This window comes from Gouania willdenowi, chromosome 4 (assembly GCF_900634775.1).
Source record: "Gouania willdenowi chromosome 4, fGouWil2.1, whole genome shotgun sequence".
In the NCBI taxonomy this organism is placed as follows: Eukaryota; Metazoa; Chordata; class Actinopteri; order Blenniiformes; family Gobiesocidae; genus Gouania; species Gouania willdenowi.
The window spans coordinates 31,595,532-31,616,231 of record NC_041047.1 but is presented as its reverse complement, the minus strand read 5'-3'; the positions used below and the strand labels follow the sequence as shown (position 1 = coordinate 31,616,231).

At 38.6% G+C, this 20,700-nt stretch overlaps 2 protein-coding genes across 5 annotated transcripts in view; both read left to right on the top strand.

Moving 5' to 3' along the window:
• Positions 1-8,584, top strand: part of chd1l (chromodomain helicase DNA binding protein 1-like) — a 34,271-nt gene extending 25,687 nt beyond the window's left edge. The window contains exons 21-25 of the mRNA XM_028444153.1: positions 412-526; positions 1,829-1,937; positions 2,016-2,252; positions 6,925-7,006; positions 7,132-8,584. Coding sequence (XP_028299954.1) covers positions 412-526; positions 1,829-1,937; positions 2,016-2,252; positions 6,925-7,006; positions 7,132-7,254 — 666 coding nt within the window. The 3' untranslated portion in view covers positions 7,255-8,584. The remainder of the gene's footprint in view (positions 1-411; positions 527-1,828; positions 1,938-2,015; positions 2,253-6,924; positions 7,007-7,131) is intronic.
• Positions 8,585-10,731: 2,147 nt separating this feature from the next.
• Positions 10,732-19,842, top strand: traf3ip2l (TRAF3 interacting protein 2-like). Of its 4 annotated transcripts, none has more exons than XM_028445101.1 (10): positions 10,732-10,862; positions 13,159-13,254; positions 15,145-15,734; positions 16,824-16,866; positions 16,949-17,013; positions 17,084-17,181; positions 17,249-17,317; positions 18,602-18,718; positions 18,795-18,869; positions 18,958-19,842. In XM_028445101.1, exons 2-10 carry the CDS (start codon positions 13,205-13,207, stop codon positions 19,102-19,104), a joined length of 1,254 nt encoding a protein of 417 aa, XP_028300902.1. In that variant the 5' UTR covers positions 10,732-10,862; positions 13,159-13,204; the 3' UTR covers positions 19,105-19,842. The 4 variants fall into 4 exon arrangements, with proteins under 4 accessions (XP_028300902.1, XP_028300903.1, XP_028300901.1 ...); XM_028445102.1 differs by having other exon boundaries at positions 13,159-13,258; XM_028445100.1 differs by lacking the exon at positions 10,732-10,862 and having other exon boundaries at positions 13,240-13,364.
• The last annotated feature ends 858 nt before the right edge of the window (positions 19,843-20,700 follow it).

The window sequence follows — 20,700 nt, the reverse complement described above, 5'->3', positions numbered from 1 at the left end:
GAAAAGCCTTGATCAAGTGATGTTACTCAAACAGAGAACAATAGTCAGCAACAGTAGGTATGAGGAAAAGTGACCCATTTATTATTAACCAATTGGTTACATACATTTTAACCTTCAACATAATATCTACAGTATTCCACAATTGATAAAAATCAATAAAATATATATCTGTGATTTTGGATGCATTCCGATAAAATTTGTTTTCTGGTGATATCGGACCGATCCGATATCAATATCGGATCATAACACCCCTACCTTTTCCTGTGACGTCATCCATGGGATTAAGGAAAAGTGGATAGGAAAGGAGATAGGAGGGATTATAGTGTTTTTCCTCTATCGAGGGCTGTTGATCAACAGTGTTACACACTATGTTTGGATTTGTGTGGACTAACTTCTTCCTTTTGCCGTCAGCTGGCACTGATCGTGGCACAGCAGAGAGACAAAGCCAACAACTTGTCAGGCATTTTTCTGACTGCTCTGGACGCTGGTCTGAAGAAGATTTCTGCTGCAGCCAAGAAAAACAAAGGTAAACAGGTGGCATTGAACACTCACACACCCTTTAAAAAGTGTAGTTTTAAATAAAACGCATAACAGACCATGGCAAATTGAGGAAGTCCATTCTGCTTCCCGTGCACTACTCACGAGTCCAGACTCTGAGTCAGAATATGGACGCAATCATTTCTACAAGCTAAAGATTTTATTTGGCAATTTTTTTTTTGTTTATTGTTCCTTTTTTATTACAAACTGTCTGACTTCTACTGTATACAGGCTGTTTTGATCTCCTCTCCATCTCCCTCTGTCAGTTCTCCTTACGTAAGCTTCTCCATCAGCCTCAGAGTCCAGAGCACCGATTGCTCCTGAACAAACCTAATGTGGTGATTTAACAACTTTATACCGTTTCTTGTCTCCTTAAATTACAAATTGGCTGACTTTTACTTTGTCCAGGATGCTGCAGCTCGCTCTCTCGCTCTCTTTCTCTCTCTCTCTCTCTCTCTCTCTCTCTCTCCCTCTCCCTCTCTTTCAGTGTGACAACTTGAAAGCAGCATTTTATGCATTTCTCTGTGTCTTTGTCATTATGAGGGTGTATTGTGTGTATGACAAAATGTCTGATCAGAATGATTCAGTGGGAGCACACTCAATTTCATGTAAACGGTTTCATTGTTCCACCTGGTCTAGTGTGACGGTGCTCAATTTTTTGGTAGCATGAAGCTTGTAAAACCGGGAAAAAATCTACAAATTAGCTGCATCATTGTTTTAGCCGCAGGGTTCAAAGCGTGGGAAAAAAGTTTGATGGATCTTTAAAGTGCCTCTGTTTAACCTTAGTCTCACTCCAAACCTTTATAGACCGTGGCTCAGATGGGTTAGAAGGGTCGTCTTCAGATCAAGAGGTTGGGGTTTCGATCCCAGTTTATACCAGTTTATGTGTCGAAGTGTCCTTGGGCAAGACACTGAACCCTAAGTTGCTCCTAGTGGTTGACCAGCGCCTTGCATGGCAGCTCAGTTCTATTGATGTGTGAATGGGTGAATGTATAGCACTTTGAGACTGCTTCAGTGTAGTCATAAAAGCACTATATAAATCAAGTCCATTTACCATAGAGTTCCTAATCAGTCGAGTTTAAATTCATTACAAGAAAAAGGATCATAAGCCAATGTATGTGTTTTTTGTTCTTTAATTTGAGACTTTTCCATAAAGTAGCCTTAATGTACCAAGTGAAGAATATAGTTTTAACCATCTGTGTTTTTGCCCTGAGATCAAAATAATTGTTTCAATGTCCTCAGTCACATTTTCTGACAGGTAATGCCTTGTTTGTTTGTTCTCTGTTTAAAGCGAGTGTTCATCTTCCTCGTATTGGACACTCCACCAAAGGTTTCAACTGGTATGGCACGGAGAGGCTGATTAGAAAGCACTTAGCATCCAAAGGCATCGCAACCTTCATGTATCTTTTACTGCGTTGACTTTATCTTCTCTGTAAAGACTTCATGTTTGTTGGAGGCTTCCCTAACTGGATGAACAGATACTACTACAGCAGAAAGGTGAACAACACGGCTCCACCTCAGACAGCCGCTCCTGCTCCGTCAGCTTCAGTATCTCACCCTCTGGCGGATGCTACAGAAGAAGACACTGCAGGACCTTCAGGATCCGCCCGGAGCCAAGGTTCCACGGAGCTCCCCAGCTTCATGAAGGGAGTTCACGTGTTCTTCTACAACCTCCCTGCATCAGAGAGGAAGACACTGGCCCGATACCTCATCACATATCCTTTCTGTTTATTTCTCTGTGTTGGTGGCTTTACGCTCGCACAGTGTGGTGCTCTCAGGAGTAAAAATGATCCGATCACGTGATCGAAAATCGGGCCCGATCACGTGGTTTCAGACTCGATCGGAATCTCCCGATGTATATTTATTATCATTATAGAGGCGGGCAATATACCGGTTCATACTAAATACTAGTATATATTTGATATGATATTAATTTTTAATATACCGCCATATCGGTATATTGATTACACAACGTTCGGAACGTTACGCTGTGCTGCGTCAGACCGGAGCATTTTCAATGTTGCACTGCAAAGGTAAGCAGTAGCGCTCTGGTTATGGTGTAAATAGATAAGAAAGCTCTGAAGCTGCAGAACTTGTAGAACATGATGACACAGAAGAGCTTGTGTCAAAAAGAGGAACCCTGTCTGTAGTTTGGTCGGCAGAGCAAGTTGGATGCAGAGCAGAGGTGGAGAGTTTGACCGAAGTTCTCAGATGTGCTCCCACACGTTTGTGAAAAAAGGAGTTCAACAGCAGGTAAATCCCTACAAAATTTGTTCTGTTTGGAAGAGACGAAACGTATCGTTAGCCTCTTTGGTAACTAGCCTGATGCTAGTGTGTGTGAGCACTGCACACAGATGTTTGAGGGCGTTTGTGTGCTCCGCACAAGTGTTTGTTTGTGCGCACATGCGTGTGTGCATGCGCTCGTGCCAGTGTTTGTGTGATTTGCGTGTGTGCGTGTATGTTTGTGTGTGAGAATAGACCACATGTCAAACTCATGATGATGTCACATGATTGCAGTCATATTTAGTGTTAAAAAAAACTCAAAATTCTTACAAAATCTTTCATTTGTCCTCCAATTATTCTATGGTATTTCCCTTAATTAAATAGTAATTAGTCAAAATTTCAAGTGAAGATACTGTTGGGACTAACATTTATCACTTGTTGCTAGAATATTGTCGGTTTCTTGCATATTTTGTATTTTATGTATACGTAGAAGTGCAAACTAGGGCACAATAATTTTTTTGCATAAAATCTGTGGCCTACAAGAGATCAAACTGCTCCGTATTTGGCCCCTGAACTAAAATGAGTTTGACACCCCTATAATAGACCATCCTAAGTCAATCTACTGCAGTATATCAAGCGCCTACAACAGGACGTGCAGGTGTGTTCTAAATCAACCTCTATCTGCAGACCTCATACACTTCATTTAATAAGCAGCTAATACTTTACATGCTCTGCACCTGCAATGCCAACAAAATTAAGTTGTCATACTTTTCATCAAGAGAAACATACATTTCAATCTGTGAAACTAAATGAGGAGAGTAAGCAATAAGAGTACAGTTCCTAAAAGCACATTACTGGCCTTACTTTACAGCATTGTGGCACTTTTATTTTCTTATTTGTTAACATGCCTGTTGGGTATTTTAAGATCAGACATTTTTATTTAATATTATTTTATCTTGCACTAAAGTCTAAAGTTAATTTTCAAAAGTTAAACAAGTGCCTTGTTTAGGGTTGAATGTTAAAATATGTCAATAAAATAGATAAGGGACATCCTGGATGGTTTTTTTTGCTCTTTTTTATCTTTTTAATGTATTATAGAAGTATCGGATCGGGACTCGGTTTCGGCCAATTTTCAAAATCAAAGGACAGGGCAAAAAAACCTGATCGGGACATTCCTTCTCAGCAGCTCAGTGAGTTCAGATGCTCATCTGTGATTGGTTCACATATGTAAAACCAGTTATTCCAAATCATCCATTTGTGGCATTACAGTAAAGTAGAAGAAGTCAAATCAAAAAACTTTGCTGCAATATAGTGAAGTCAATAACTGGAGACCTCCAAACTACATACAGTATAGCATTCAAGCAGAGCTTACAGAGCTTTGTGATGTGAGCTTTTATGGCCAAGGATTTAAGGATTAATTGATTCCAACCATTATATTGCCAAGTTAAATTCAGATACAATGAATGCAGTGCCACTGAACTCTAGAGCAGTGGAGACTTGTTTATCACGCCTCTTCCTCGGGCAAACTGATGGTTGAGTCTGTGGTTGGCTGTTGGCAAAATGCAGTCAGACAGGTCCTGTTCAGTTTCAGTAAATACTACACGTGGACATTTTTTATTTTTATTTTATTTTATTCTTCCATCAAAGATAATTTAATTAAGAATGCTCACTGACAAAACATACATAATAATGCATTCATTACTCACTAATGAAAATATGACATTGCTTTTGAAATGCGGTCCAACAGAATGATTGATTAAAATAAACTAATGAAACTGGTCAGGATACAAATAATGGGACTCTTCACTTAAGATTTTGTAGCACAACCTTTTGAAGTGATCACTACAGTCAAGTGATTTCTGTAAGACTCACTGAAACTTTCGACATTCTGGTTTGAAAAGTGCCTTCTCCAGATCACACGTTTCAGCTCTTTCCACAAATGTTCAATGGGATTTAGATTACGGTTGATAGAAAGTCCTTTCAGCGCTGTCCAATGTCTGATTCTCAACTCTAATGGTCTGATCGATCGCTGTGTGTTTTGAGTCATTATCCTCTTGTTAGAGCAATGACCAAGCTATCTGACACCAGGAAACACTTTTTGCTCCAGAATGCTTTGATAGTCTTGAGGTCTCCTTTACACCCTGCACAGGTTTAAGGCTCCCTGTAAACATCGAGCTAATGCGAATTTCCCAAACGCTGCAATTTGGTCCATACTGTCCTAAAGATCCCCACCCCCATCAGCTTTGTGGCTTCTCGTTATGCATTTTGTCAAATTCCAGTCTTGCCTTTTTATGGTTTGCCTTCAACAGTTGAGTCGTACTCAGTATTAGTTCTATGAAATTCACTTTGTCTCACACTGCAGTGGATTATTAAATCTGTCACTGATGTCCCCTGACCTAGGAGTTCAGCTTGAATCTCTTTGGAAGTTGTTCCTTGATCTTTGTTCACCTTTTGGATGATTAATATCATCATTGCCGCATACCTGGAGGTTGTCTACAGCAGTGGTTCCCGAACGGCACACTAGTGTGTGCTGTGAGGCATGTCCGGATGTGCCGTGGGATTTTGTGACAACCATACATTTATTGCAATATAAAACTACACAAAAATATTTATTTATTATTTACTACTTTGTATGCACTCATTTCATAATACAGAGGGAAACTCTATATCTACATTATTTTATTAATAAATATTTCATGAGTAATATAGTTGTTTTTGTCACATTTTATTTGACATAAGTAAATTATGCACATTTACAGATATTGTACATGATACGTGTAAAGGCTATTTTGCACAATAGGTGTGCCTTCAGATTCATTAGTGTTCCTTGGGTACCAAAAGTTTAAGAACCACTGGTCTACAGTCTTCTAGACCCTAAACTTCTCAATATTTGCAACAGTAGTTACAGAAGCATCAAGCTGCTCAGAGGTGGTCTTATATAGAACATTAACCTTAACAGGCATTGTCTTTGTCATCCCCTCAGACAGTTAGCTTTCTTTGTGTCATGGTCAGATCAGCTGTGTGTGTGTGCCGCGGTGCACGTGTCCGCTGCTTCAGCTTGTTACAATGAAATTCTGATGTCCAACTATTTTGACTCTGTGAATAACGTAAAGCCGCAGTTTGATCACACTACAAGATTAAATAACAAGTGAAACATTAGCCGACCAATGACTGATGATGATGACGACGACTAATGCGCACTGATCATTTCTGAATGCGTTGATGAGGAGAAAAGGAGAGATTTTAACTGAAGAATGCGGCCGATCCTCACACTGCAATAATCTGATCAATAATCTTTTCAAATCAATCTGTTACATTGTTTATCAATGAAGGCGTTTCAAATTAAAAGTACGTTTCATCATTTTCATGGATTTTAATGACATTCACAACTGTCCATGTTCCATGATTTCTAGACAGCCCCCAAAAAATGACATCATGCCCCAGTCCGCCTCCTTTGTTCCAGACCGCCTTCATTCACAGACCTTTGCTTTTGGTCTACATATGCATGGTGTGCGTGTCAGGAACCTGGACCAAGTCCAGACGGGAGAAGAGACCCCCTGTCAGTTACAGAGCTATGTTTATTTAAAATTTTAATCCAGATTGTACAGTGTGGATAGGATTTTCAGCATATAACAGATTAAAGTGAAACACGTTGGTGACTTCCTCACTCGCTTCTCCTCAGCGTGTCACAGAGCTGTGTGTCGGGTCGCCCCTAGCAGGAAAAACCTCTGCTAAACATGTTAAAACCAGGACATTCACGCGACTCTCTTTTAACATCCACACATGCAGGCCCCTCTTCATAGTTTCACATCTGCATATGAGTCATTTTGAATGTTTTGTGGTGCTTTTTTTTTTTTTTTTTTTTTTACTTTACTCGTGCTGCTGCCTGTCATTCAACGCTCTGTCAACTGCCCCAAGGCTTAAGAAAACAATAATTTTATTGTGCACATATTTTTTTTATTGGTAATACATTGAACTCATTTTTGTTATATCTATTTTCACGACAGGTACCCATTAAAACTGTCTGAGTCCTAAATGCTTCTGATTTACCCAACCAATCAATAAGTATTGGTAAGAATCTGTGTGAACGCAAAAGTCCCAATAAATTAGAATGGAATGTGTTTACAGTTGTCACACTGCAGCAGCTCCTTAACTCAGGTGCACATATGATGGTGACGAGGAGGAGATGATGAGTGCAGAAGTCACGCACATAGTAGCAGAGGTGGAGAATCGGATCCATACACAGGTTGGTCTTGATATTGTAGATGGCTCATGGGCTTCCAGACTCTGAGACTGTTTCAAATAGTGATTCTCTGCAGTGAAGGGCCTTTGATGATTTATGATGTTTCTGTTTTGGTTTATGTTGGCTAGGAGCTCCAGGACCTTCTGCGTCAGTACACTCAGGCTGTCCCTGTGAAGAAAGACTGGCTCCAGTCCTGTTTCGCCCAACAACGACAAGTCAACACTACACAGTTCCTGCATGCACTCACATAGCAACGGGTCTTTAAAATGAAGACAATCCTGTCACGAATCAATTCATTAAAACAGGAACATGTTAATCAAACTGTGTGACAATAATTTAAAAGATGTGATGATTATATTATTATCATCACACTAGAAAATTAGTTTAGAGCTGCTGCAAAGAAACAATTCACTCACCTGACAAGAAATGGGCCAAACAAATTTGATTATTGTCCAGATTTTTGCTTCGTAGATCCTGGTTTAGCTTTGCTAGCCTCAAGCGCCTCCTTTCCTCTGATAACTTGTGAGATTGTTCTCCCTGATTTGTTATGATTTTTGGCAATCTATAAAACTCCAAATGTGTCTCACTATTTGACCGATTGGTACAGCCAACAACACGGCAGTAGTTCACCATTTAGTCTCAAAATTCAGGATTTTCTTGTCTGCGTGCTGTTTGTAGACCTGCTGCTTTATCTCCAAAATGGCGACTTCTGGGTTGATGACGCGATGGATGACACGCCGTGAAAACCCTCTATTGTTGTTCTTATAGCTGATTTTAACCTAGCTGGTTAGTCATCCACTACCCTTAGCTGTCTTACGTTGCTCCTTCTTTTTTTGTTGAATGCGTTTCTCTTTGCGTTGCATCTTTGTTTAAAAACCTCATAAGGTCAGCGATCCATTGGTCATGTGTTGGGGGATTTTCCTGTTTCCACCTTAAGTTAAGAGTATGAGACGCCGTGCAAGCTAACAGGCAAAACTTATCGCATTTGAATGATGTTTAATTAAATCAATGCTAGAGGGTATCACTCCAAAGAGTGCAGTCAAAACAGAGCGAGTAAAATTAACTCTATACACCTCAGAAAAAGTGTAGAATATACTGTAGGTGTCCAAAAATGATTGAGATTAGGACATGTCCAGAAGGTAAGCAAAAGTGAACCAATATCTGCTTAGGATGAATGCACTCTCTTCAGCATAGAGTCCCAAAGATTATCTGGTATATTCATCACCAAATCTTTTTCCCAATGAGCTTTAATAATGGAGAGAGAAGGGGATTGTAATTCTAATATTAAAGAGTACATTTATTTAATCACTCCCTTCCTACAAGCACTGATGTCCAAAATATTTTTCCAAAGAAATTACCTCTGGCAAATTAGGAAAGGTTGTGTATCTACTCGCTATGAAGTGGTGTCTCTGCAGATAGCGGTAATAGTGTGTACCAGGTATATTAAATAGATCAGTCAACTGTGAGAATGAAACAAAAAATTCCATCAAGTCTCAAAAGCCGAACCAGTCATGGAGCAACAAAATAAATATATTTAAAGGATGATTAATTGAAAAAAAAAAAGGGGAATGCCTAAGTATGGAACAAACACACAATATGACAATGACTGACTATCATATCTCATTCAACATGCATGGGTTGGTTTGTGCAGATCATTTTACAAAGCCATCTGCTCGTAGGGCTGCACCTAACATAATATTTTTACACATAAAATTTATTCAAACAATATTTTTAACCACTTGATTAAAACATTTTTTTACTCAAAGTAAACACCAAAAAGTTGTTAGAGATGAAAATCCAAAATCATTTTATTCAGCTTTTCCCTTCAAACAAACAACAACAACATACATTGTTCTTCAGGGAATTACTTAGAATTATTGTTTTACTAAACAATAACAGTTTTTACCTAAACATGAACTGTTTTTCCATGTTGGGAGATAGAAGTAGTCAGGTCATGTTTTCTGGTTGGTTTTTAAACGTGGTTCCCAGTCTAAGCCAACAGTTTGTTTACCTGAGACAGGCTGAACCTGTCTAAGGTGATCATCCGTGCAGACAGAAGCACTATTCTCTGATAGAAGATTAATGACTGATACTGGAGTGCGGGAATCTCTATCTTTAACGCTTCGTATTAACATTGATAATGATTGGGTCAATAAATCGTCCCATATAGCTAATAAGTACTTATTATTTTTATATCATTTATGATATATGAGGGGCAAAAAAGAGAATACAAATTTTTTATTATATTAAAAAAACAACAACAACAACAAAAAACACCTTGACAGAAAGGGCACTGCACTATGTGCCTGCTGGTGAGTATGAGAGTAACAGGGAACTTTTATTCTGACATGTGAAAGGTACTGACTGCTGATATTATGAACACGATGACATGGAAAATGAATGCAAAATAAACTAGAGCACTCAGAGAGCACAAAGTTCTGCTAATTGTCCCTCTATTCTAATGTTTACACACATTAGAATAGAGCCACAGTGAGATAAGATGTCAGACATGACTAACTGAAAACACTTTTCTCTGATACCACTTTTCCCTTGTTTTGTAATTTTTGAGTCTTTGACTTTAATAACTATTTACAACCATAAGCGATCAGTGTGTACACATGTAATATACAAATAGATCAGCAACAAATCCTTTTACAATTTATATTCAAAATTTCTTACGTCCAATTTGACCAAAGAAGGGTAACCTTTATGTTTGTAATCAGAGGGAGAATGTGATTGTTTCCATGATATAAATGTCATTATCTATATTTTCCCACTCTTCAATTGTGGGGGAGTCAGGATTCAGCCAGTGTTGTTTTTACCTGCTCGTATCACAAGGTTAAATAGATTCTTGTTGAAGTGTCCTGAGTAAAAGTCTACCTTTCCAAAGAATCATGTTTGAACATATATATATATTAAATATGCTCTATCTTTTTATGAAACACTGACCAACCAAATGTTAATTGGTGGACATTCTATAAACGTGGTGATGGTTATCATCCTGACTCACACACCGTCTCCAACATTGTGAGTCTGTTCCTGAGAATGAATGAAATGAAAGAATTCTGTTTGGGAATAATTCAATATCTAACTGAGCATTTCCAAACAAATGCTCTCCATGTGAATGAGTTGGTACATTTCCATAGAGATCCACTGTTGAATTATATAATATATATATAAATCTAGGGGCTGGTTTTTAAGACTCTTGTCATAGTAGTTTGTAAATGTTAATATCCATCCATCCATTTTCATACCCGCTTATTCCCGTTTAACAGGGTCGCGGGTGCCGATCTCCGGCTCTCATAGGGCGCTGGGCGGGGGTCCATCAAAGGGCAACACAGACACAGACTCTCTCATTCACTCCTATGAGCAATTTAGAGACTCCAATCAACCTTACAGTCATGTTTTTGGATTGTGGGAGGAAGCCGGAGTACCCACGCAGCAAACTCCACACAGAAAGGACGCAAGTGTCCACCCCAGGGCTTGAACCCAGGACCTTCTTGCTGTGGGGCGGACGTGCTAACCACTAAGCCACCGTGCGCCCATGTTAATATCTAGAAAGGAAAAAAAAGTTGCTGCAATAAAGTGTTTTAAAAGCTAAAAATGACGTGTTAGTTTTCTTTCACATTGACAGTGTTGTGTCAGTGGTCATAATAATGTGGCTCTGTGTGGGTGGGGCTGGGGGCGGAGCCTCTTAAGGGGCGGGGCATCATTTATCACTACCTGCTACAGCAGCTGTCAGGAGTTTTTCTCTAGAGGAGACGGTGTTTGATCAACTACTAGTACATTCATTGTTTGTTTGTTTGTGTTCCTCGTGCGTCCATTCGAGCTGCTGTTTGAAGCATAACTCAACGATGTGGTGAGTTATTATTATTATTATTATTATTATTATTATTTGTGTTATTAAAGGCATAAATAACCCGCTGGAACACCTTTATTAGCTGCTAGTTGTTCGCTTTGACGATATAATTATTATTTCCAGTTCATAAACTAAGATAAAAACAGTAATAGTTTGAGTGAAATCAAAGTTTAAAGAATGAAATGTGGATCAGCTCATTAAAAGTGTGTGCACGCGCACAGGTATGTGAGCTGTGCTCATTTACAGCCGTGTTTGTTAAGACAACATGTCTTCATTTTTACTAATGAACACATTTTAATGTGTAGTTTATTCAGTCATGCTCGTGCTTTTGACTTTAGTCTGGTTTAAGGATTCAGTCAGCAATGAAATGAACTAAACTGTGTATGAAGACTTCTGATTGGCCCATCATTCAACCTGAAAAGAAGAATATGTTTATCCTCTTTTTATATGTTAAGGTAACTTTAAATAAGTTGGTTGTTGTAGTGGTGGGTTCCATCAGACAAATCTAGTGTTTTTGGCAGAGGTGGAAAACTATAGTTTTCTCCAGTACTCAAGTAAAAGTATAGATACTTGAATAAAAATGACTCTGGTAAAAGTAAAAGTATTTTAGTTGCATCCTTATTTGAGTAAAAGTACATGCTATTAAATGTACTTATAAAAAAAAAGTAAAACAAATGCTCCTTTGTTTTTTTTTAAAGAACTTGTAGAAAACTGGTACATCTAAATAATCTAAATCTGTTACCCTTTATGAGCACTGGGAGAATTTAACACATAAATACAATTTGTAAATAAAATATTTCAAGAAAAAAAGTGCAAATGCTAAATTAAAGCCAGAGCAGCTTTGAGTTTAATATTTAAAAAAAAAAAAAAAACTTGAAAATGTTAACCATAAAACTAAGGGACCTGCCTAACAGAAAAAAGCTGAAAGTAAATTTAATCTATTAAATTCCTACACCCGATCATTACTGAGTAAATTATTATTTTTTGTTTAAAAATGATCAATGGACATTGTGAAACTACAAAAAATGAAATGACCAGACAACAATGAAATGCATCACATCATAGCCGACCAATCAGATTAAACGTAATGCAACGCGCCGAAACAGCATTGGATGAAGGTTATTTTCTCAGTTTTAGAGTTCATAGTTCATAAATGTAGCTATACTTAAAGCCTGAGCATTTTGTTTTATTTTGAATTTAATGTATTGGTGTTATTTTATTTAAAGAGGCAGTATTGTGACAAATTTACTTTATAATAGTTTTTCTACAGTGATATACATTCCTTTAGCCTCATTCAGAGGCCAAAGTTGAAAAAGTTCTGTTTCCTCCCTCCCCTGTTATTCCACATTTTGTAAAAAAAAATCAGCTGCAAATGGGTGAGTTGGACTTTTCTTGCATTTTCACTACGTGGAAACACGGAAGAGATAGTATATAGATAAACCGAAGAGCGCTCACAATCAGTTTCACTTTTAGTAGCCGTTATACCACCTTGTATCGCCTTTATGGGATGTTTTATCGTGTTTGTGACCCAATGCGACGCAACAGTTGGACAAAACAATGGACTATTGTCTTAAATGAACTATTGCTGTGGTCAGAATAGAGGTGAGGAGGAGAAGGAAGACTGTTAATAATTTACTGCTACTGCTGCTGTGATAAACACAATGAAGTAGTGTGTGTGTTTACACCTACTCATGCATATGCATGAAGACTCAGAAAACATGCGAGTTTGGGAAAATAAATCTCAAATACTATGTTGTTGGGGTTCTTCGAACAAATGAAGATAGGTAAAAAATAGCATAATACAGATGCCTTTGTGGAAAATAAATTAAGTTTCAATTGTGCAAGATTTCAGCTCTCATTTTTTAAGTTCATACATGAAATGCTTACTGTATACAAGATAACTGTAGGGGGTGAAAGTAAATAGTAACTTTAATTTTTAGTACTTTTTTAACTAAGCTATGTTTTACTTGTACTTGAGTATTTTGTACAACTTCAGTCAAGTAACATTACTTCTACTAGAGTAGAATATATCATTCTTTACACCCCAATGGGCATTAGTTAAGCTATTATTAAAGTCTTAAAAATGACTTGATTCTGATTCTGTAAATCTTTCTTTGTTTTCTTGGTTCACTTCCTTCCTTTTTCTTATTTTGTGCTTTGATGCGTCATCTGGTCCTCAGCAGAAAGTCCCCGTGTGGGAGATGTTGTGAAACAGCTGCACACCTTCATCCAAATCAAAGCCAAAGCAGCACAGGCTGATGACTTAAACCTCTGCTTATCTTTGACTTGTTTTCAGGTTTAGTTGTGGTTTGATGTGATCCCTGACCTCAGCAGACACACATATGGATGTGAGGAGGACCAGTCCCAGAGATGCTGCCTGCTTCAGCCCTCAGTAGGTGAGAGAGACGACCGACCTATGGAAACACCTTTTCCACAAATACACATCACAGAATGTGACGTACCTGGTCACATGACCACTTCTCTCAGAGTAAACATGACGAGGTACGTGTAGACGGAAGAGGAGATTGAGACATTTCTTAGCATTGTACTTAAAAAATTATTATTGCCACATTAGACGTGAAACAACAAAAGAATACAGAGTGTTATAAGGAGATTTGGAGCCTCCATCTTCCTGCGGCAAAGTCTCACGGGATGAGATTTGTCTCCTGCCAAAAACAACGTTTAATGGAAACACGTTCAAAGCGCAATTATACTCGACATTTAGAAATATCGCTTTTATTTTGCGAAAATCTGTAATAAAAACCCAGCTGGCGTCTGCTTTGTGCATTTGTCACATTTTCAGACCAGGGCTGTTTTTTTCTGGAACCTCAACAAAGGAGGTACTAAAAAAAGGAGGAGTTACTTTTCCCAGTAAAAACACACAAAAACAGAGTAGAGCCGATACTCCTCGTTAAGGCTGAACGATTAACCTTAATCACATCGATATTAAGGTTTTTACTTCTCTCCATCATTTGAGTGATTTATATGTTCACCAATCAGAATTGCCAAGAACCGCCTTCCTGGGCTGCTGGCCAATCAGAGATGGTCTCTGAGTGCGCTAACAACTACACTAGGGCCCTATAATATCCATGTTGACAGAATTGTGTTTGAACGCCGTCACTGTGAGGAAAAGGACGTTTTTTCATGGGAAAATGTCCTTCCAACTCTGGCTGCTTCAAACACCACCTAAACACCATCTAACCTGGCAAAAAACTATGCAAATCATCCCTGACTCCTAAATCAGAGCAGACCAGTGCCTGTTTAACTTGAACTTGTCTGTAAAGCTCCGTCTGTTTCTCATGTAGCGCTGCTGTGCTCCGTGAGGACATGAATCAGTTTCACCTGTTAAGAGCGTTTAAACAACATCTCATCAGAGCTACAGACGATCTGTGGAGAAAGTTGTTCTGTTGTTGTGGACGAGACCATCGATACCAGGCATTGTAGAGTCTGAAACATCGTAGATGAATGATCATTTCTGATACTTTAAAATATTCTAGCCCCTAGTGGTGAAAAAACTCTTCTTACACGTGATGTGTCTTGCACATTTATTTTTGTTTAATCATTACGGTTTGGAATGATGTCATCAGGATCATTTAAATTAGGTTAATTTAAACTAAGTTGATCAAAACCTAATCAATAAACCTGATTAGATTCAGTAAACCATTGATCTCTGAGGGGGAATTAAGTGCCATTAATGCTGTTCTGTCTTTATATGACATGTAAATAATTAGAAATGAGCAGTCAGAATAATCCACGTTACTACAACTTATATCTACCTTTTAATTGTATCTTACTCATTTAAATTACATTTTTATTTTTGACATACATTTTTGTTTAATTATAGTTTTTTTATTGGTATTTATTTTGTTTCCTCACAGTACAACTTATATCTTCCTTTTAATTATATCCTACCTTATGTTTGACATACATTTTTGTTTAATTATGTTTTTTCTTTAATTAGTATTTTGTTTCCTCACAGAAAATATTAGTTCCTGTGACAGGAACTAATATTTTCTGAAAAATTTGATTTCTAAAAAAAAATGGAGAAAACAAAACACATATGCATTCAAAAGTATAAAATGTTTTTTAAAATTGTAAATCGCATCGAAATCGCAATATCTGTCAGAAAAATTGCTATTAGGTTTTTTGTCAAAATCGTGCAGCCCTACTGCCCGTGGAAACACACGATGACTACACTGTTCGCTTTGATGTGTTTTTGGGGGGAAATGTGGTGATGCCTGAACCCATGAGAGACTAAAGTATGTAAATGTGTCCCACACAGTGACGTCAGTCAAACTAAGAGCAGCATCAACACACCTGAGGAAGACGATGAGAGCATGAGCAGCTCACACAGAGACAGCAGCAGTCCTGACCTGGAGGAATTCTCCCTGTTCAGCAGACAAAGGCTGGACCTGGTCCATGGAGGCCGTGACTCCAGCTCCAGCTTCTACACATCCCGTCCTCTCCACAGCCCCCACCCCAACTACACACAGCCCACTCCCTTCCCCAGCCAGGCCCCTGGCAGTGCTTGGCTCCAGCCCAGTGTGTCCAGCTGTTGGTCAGCGTACCCCACCAGTTTACCATCCAGCGTCCGCCATAAAGAGAACTCCAGCTGTGATGCAGACAGATGTGAGTCCAGGTCCAAGTGCCTGTCTCTCCCTGGAGGAAACCAGAGTAATTTGAGCAGCTTGGAGCAGCCGATGTCTCTGCTCTCCAACCCCCCCTCTGAGGAGCTGCGTCATCACATGCTGTCACCGTACACCTGTGCACCTATGGGTGCCCCCTGCTGTGCTCAGTGTGCTTCAGACACCTTCAGCCGACCGCCTGGGGCCCACATACAGCCCTGGGCTCAGCACCAGCTGCAGGCCTACAGTGAGTCCTCCTCACTAACCTCTGCTTAGTCTCATTACTCTGACATTTGGCCACATTTACATGATGTTTTTTTTTTTTTAATTTGGAATTAGGTATTCTGTATTAAATCATTCAGAATTAAAGAGCTCTGCTTCATGTTTACATGAAATAGTAATTCTGAATTGAGGTTTACATGGAAAACTGGTTTATTTGGCTTTATTTAATTCCGCTTTAGCTCTGGGGGTTGGGAAGGCTCTGATTGGACAGGGGGCGAACGTGACGTATTCACGTCTATCGGGAAATCACAACAAACCTTTTATTGTCGGCTGTAACACAGAACACCACACATGAGAACTATTTTCACTTTTATTTTGATTGTAGTTCTGAAGCAGCAGCTCAACAATAACAGTGTTTCACTTTGGTCCGCTGAGCAGGAGAAGGAGATAGAAACTAATCACCAGTAAATAAATCCCAGTAAAACTCAGCAAAACAATCACCAGGAATAAATAGTTGTTCCCTGTTAAAGATAGTAGCTCTAACAACCGTTACAATGATAAACTTGGTGATATTACAGCCTGTACATGCAGTACGGAGACGCATTTACTCCGTTCTCCGGGTTTTAGTATCACCCGTCCGATGAAGCCTGTTCCGTTTGCTAATGTCCGTGTGTGTGTGTAATAAATCCGTGTGAATGTTCGCCTGTTTATGCCTCCGTCCATCCACTCTTTTCATTACATCCATGTATTTTAAGGCTCTTATTAAATAAAGATTCTTGGCTCTCGGATTATGTCGTCACTGCGCATCATCGGGACTGGCCGAGCATTTGCAGAACGACCGGAATTAAACGGAATAAACCAGCCACCTAATTTTGATGTAAGTTTAATTCGGAATCACATTTGCATTAGGAATAAAGTGTTTACAAGGTCAGTTTAAAGATGATTCAACTTATCCTGATAGGGTGCTGGTGCCTATTCCGACTGTCTATACCCGCGCTGTGTTTTACAAAGTTCTCTAATCATTTATGTTAGTTAAGAGCTGCTTTCACTATTGGCCCTCCAGACACAGTGTTTGTAGTAGAGTAGGTGAGTAAATGAACACTTGTTTCCTCAGGCCCAGCAGACTACAGACCTCCTCGTGTGGGATTCTCTCCTGTGTGAGTGCTTTTCTCCTCGTACTGGTTTAATCCCAGCTGTTGGTCAGTGTGTGACTGTGACTTTCTCTCTGACTCCCCACAGAGGACAGAGCGCTCCAGTCAAAGAGAAGCAGCCATCGTACAGCATGTCTCTGTCCCTGGAGCAGAGTAAGTCTCCCAACACTCCCAGTCACATGGTCCCAGTCCTCACATCTCTGCTTGTTTCTCTTCTATGCAGGAAAGGTTTTTGTCACTTATGAGGCAGACAATGAGAAGCACGTCAATGAAATTATCAACTTTGTTGCTCTGCTGCGACACAATGGCTTCGATACACATGTAAGCAGATAAGTTTTCTTTTTTTCTGCTGTGTCCAGGTTAAACAAATGTCTTTTTATCATTCCAGATTGACATCTTTGAGCAGCACTTCAGAAGTATAAGCACTATTGACTTCATGGAGCGCTACCTCAGTGAGGTAAGATCAACCACATCAGAAAACAAAGTTAATCAGTCAAAGTAGTAACCACTGTATGTATATTTTACACATAATCAGAGGTGGCAAAAGTACTAGTCTTCAGTAGTATAAGCTAAGCTAAGTATTTTTATTCAAGTATAAGTATAGATACTTGAATACAAATTGACTCTGATAAAAGTAAAATTATTGAAGTTGCTCCCTCACTTGAATAAAAGTAAAAAAGTACATGCTACTAAATGTATTTAAGTAACAAAAGTTAAACAAATGTCCCTTCAATAATAAGACAGGATTTGTAAACCAGCAAATTCCATATCTTTTAATAACTTGTAGAATACTGGCACATGGAAACCAGTTAAATCTGTTACCTTTGAACGCCAGGAGAATTTAGCGCTCATTAGAAATACAATATGTAAATAAAATGTGTCAAGAAAAACAAAAGTGCAAATGCTCAATAAAACCCAGAGCAGTTTAACATTTTTAAAAACGTGTAGAAAACGCGTACGTGTTGGTTTGCGTCTTTTTACGTCGTGACGTCCTCTTCGAAGGTCTTAAAAGCAACGAGCTCATTTTTAAAAGTAAAAAAAACTACTTCAGTACAGGAACAAAATATTTGTACTTTACTTGTCACCTCTGAACATAATTAGATTTGTTTGGCTCATTTGGTGCTATTGGTTTATTGCCTTTGCCTCACACAGCACTGTTTCTTTAAGCATTCAATAACTAATATCCCTGAAAAAGTTGTGTAGGATTTTACTTTTTGATGAAGGTTTTGTCTGCAATCCATGTAAAAACATTCTGCTGCACTGAATTAGAATTACTGACAGAACAGATTTGGCCTGCAGCCTTTGAGTTTGTTATGGAGGGTTCATTGCTTTACACCAAGGAGGTAATAAGTAGGATTCCATCAAAAGTACAAGACAAGATAGATCTTACACCATGGAAGTTTCTATTAAATTTGGGAGGGGATCCAGATCAATATAATGATTCTGGATCAGTTTGAAAAAAATAAAAAAATCCCTATCTCTCATCACTGGGGAATATAGATCACAATTGCGTACTCTATTACGATTTTCTTCTAAATGGGGTTGCCAAAACATTTGGAACTACTGTATGACTATTAATTGGAACAGTCGACATTTTTACCAAACCTTTAAAGTGTGAATGATCATGGTTTTATGATCACTGATCCTGATAATCTGGCAAAGTGGACCACAGATGTTCTTTATGCACAGGATAGAATCAAGTGTCCATGAGCGCTCACACTTTAGTTGTGTTCTCTCACAGAAAGAGTACCTGATCATCATCATCATCAGTCCTAAATACTACGAGACAGTAACGTCGTCCCCTGTGGCCCTGGAACATGACGAGAGGACCTTTAACACTGTGTACATCCACAAACAGGTCTGAGCTCATCAAAGTATTTAGCTGCGAGTGGCGTGAGGGTGTGGCCTAACTGTTCCTCCTGTGTGTCACTCAGCTGCAGACGGAATTCATCCACAATGGAAGCAAGAATTTCAGGTTCATTCCGATTTTGTTTCCCGGGGCCAAAAAGGTACGTTTGACTCTGTCACGAAACAAACTCCGCTTTAGTAAATGTTCTGATAGCGCGGAGACGGCTCACTGTGTGATCTGTGTTACAGAGCCACGTTCCAAACTGGCTCCAGAACACAAACATTTATCGATGGCCTCGAGATCAAGACGACATTCTGCGGCGGCTGATGAGGGTGGAGAAATACAACCCTCCTCCTATTGGTGATCTCCCCACCATAGTTTCCATCCCTCTTTAAAAAATGCATTGGTTACCTGGAGGCGTCACAGGTGGAGAGTGCCACACAAAGATTTTCCTTTAGAGATGAACTTTGCCTTCATGTTGACATGTTTAAGTACTCATGTAATTATAGCTGCACTGTCGCACAATGCTTAAAGAAGGAATTATTTTACTGCTGCTGATATCAGATTAAAAATAGAGCGGATGTGTAATGTATACTGACTAAATGAAACAGCAGAGCTTTTCTTAAGGAGATGGAAACGTGTAGGGACACATTCCTTCTGTGTAAACATCTGTGTGCAGCAGCTGTTACAGTGTTGTTGCTAAACATAGAAATGTTCTGTTCTACAGAGGCTATGCAAGGGGAATGCCGAAATCATTTGTATGTTGGAATTCCTGCAAGTGCTTTTCTTATTACATTAATTCATGAAATAATAAGACATATGGCTACAGATGTGGAGTGAAATATGGTGCTTTTTTAAGTTTTAAAATCATTTTGTTGGATTACGGAATGTTTTAAACTTTTTTCGTTCTGTCTCTTCTCATAAATCCCTGTTTAGTCTTTCTGAGAGCAGACGTGTGTATAAAATGCAATAGAATTGCAGAAAGTATTTCAACGCTGTGGAACATATTTAGATTGCATTTTTTGTAGCTTGTTACAAATACTCATTTTTTTTTTGAACATTTTAAAATGTTTCTAATTTTTCCCTTATAAAATTAAAAAGGTCAAATGTGGCAATGTCTGGAATGAGAAAAATGAATCACTGAATTAACTCCTGTGACAAGAAAATCTGAGCTTCACACTGATTTACACACTTAGCTTGAATCATCTGATGTCGGCAGCATCAAGCAAAGCATGTGCTGAAGCTTGTGTCAAATTACAAGCACCTGATGCTTATTGAAAGTTAAACAGTTCTTTCAGGATCAAAAGCACTTATACTCATCAAAAAAATGTATGATAATGTGTCAGTGTGTATGTTGGTGTGTCCAGTGCCTCAAGACAAGTTTCAACTCCAGATCACATCTTTACACGTTACAGTTCAGCCGCTACAATGACATATTGCAGCCTTCGTGTTTACATTGTTTGAAAAAAAAGCAAATGAAAGTTAGTCTAGATCAGTGGTTCCCATTCCCAAACTTTTCAGTCAGACATTTAACCTGACGCCATGTACCCCCTATCCCTGCACACTTAACAACACAATAATGTAATGTCATATATAATGTAGCCCTACAATGAAAATTGTCTCTGAATTGTACCTATCCTGTTGATGAATAATATATATTAAAAAAAACAATATTAGGAATCATAGCTTGACTAATTTACTAAATTAGCTATTACTAGTAATAAAACATATTCATCACCCTTAAACTGGTAAATACAACTAGCTACAACTTGAATGAGAAGACTGAGGTTCAGAGGATGAACAGAACTCTAATGTTTGGATGAATTTCAGAGCCTGAGTCTTAAATGTTTCTTCACGCGAAGTCTTCTTGTATATTGTTTACATTTTTGTCAAAAGCTGAAAATCCACTTTTACACCAGTACACGGTAGCAAAGAGCATCAAGCACATTCGGCTAGCGTTAAACAATGTAGCTTTTGAAATATTTGTGCTT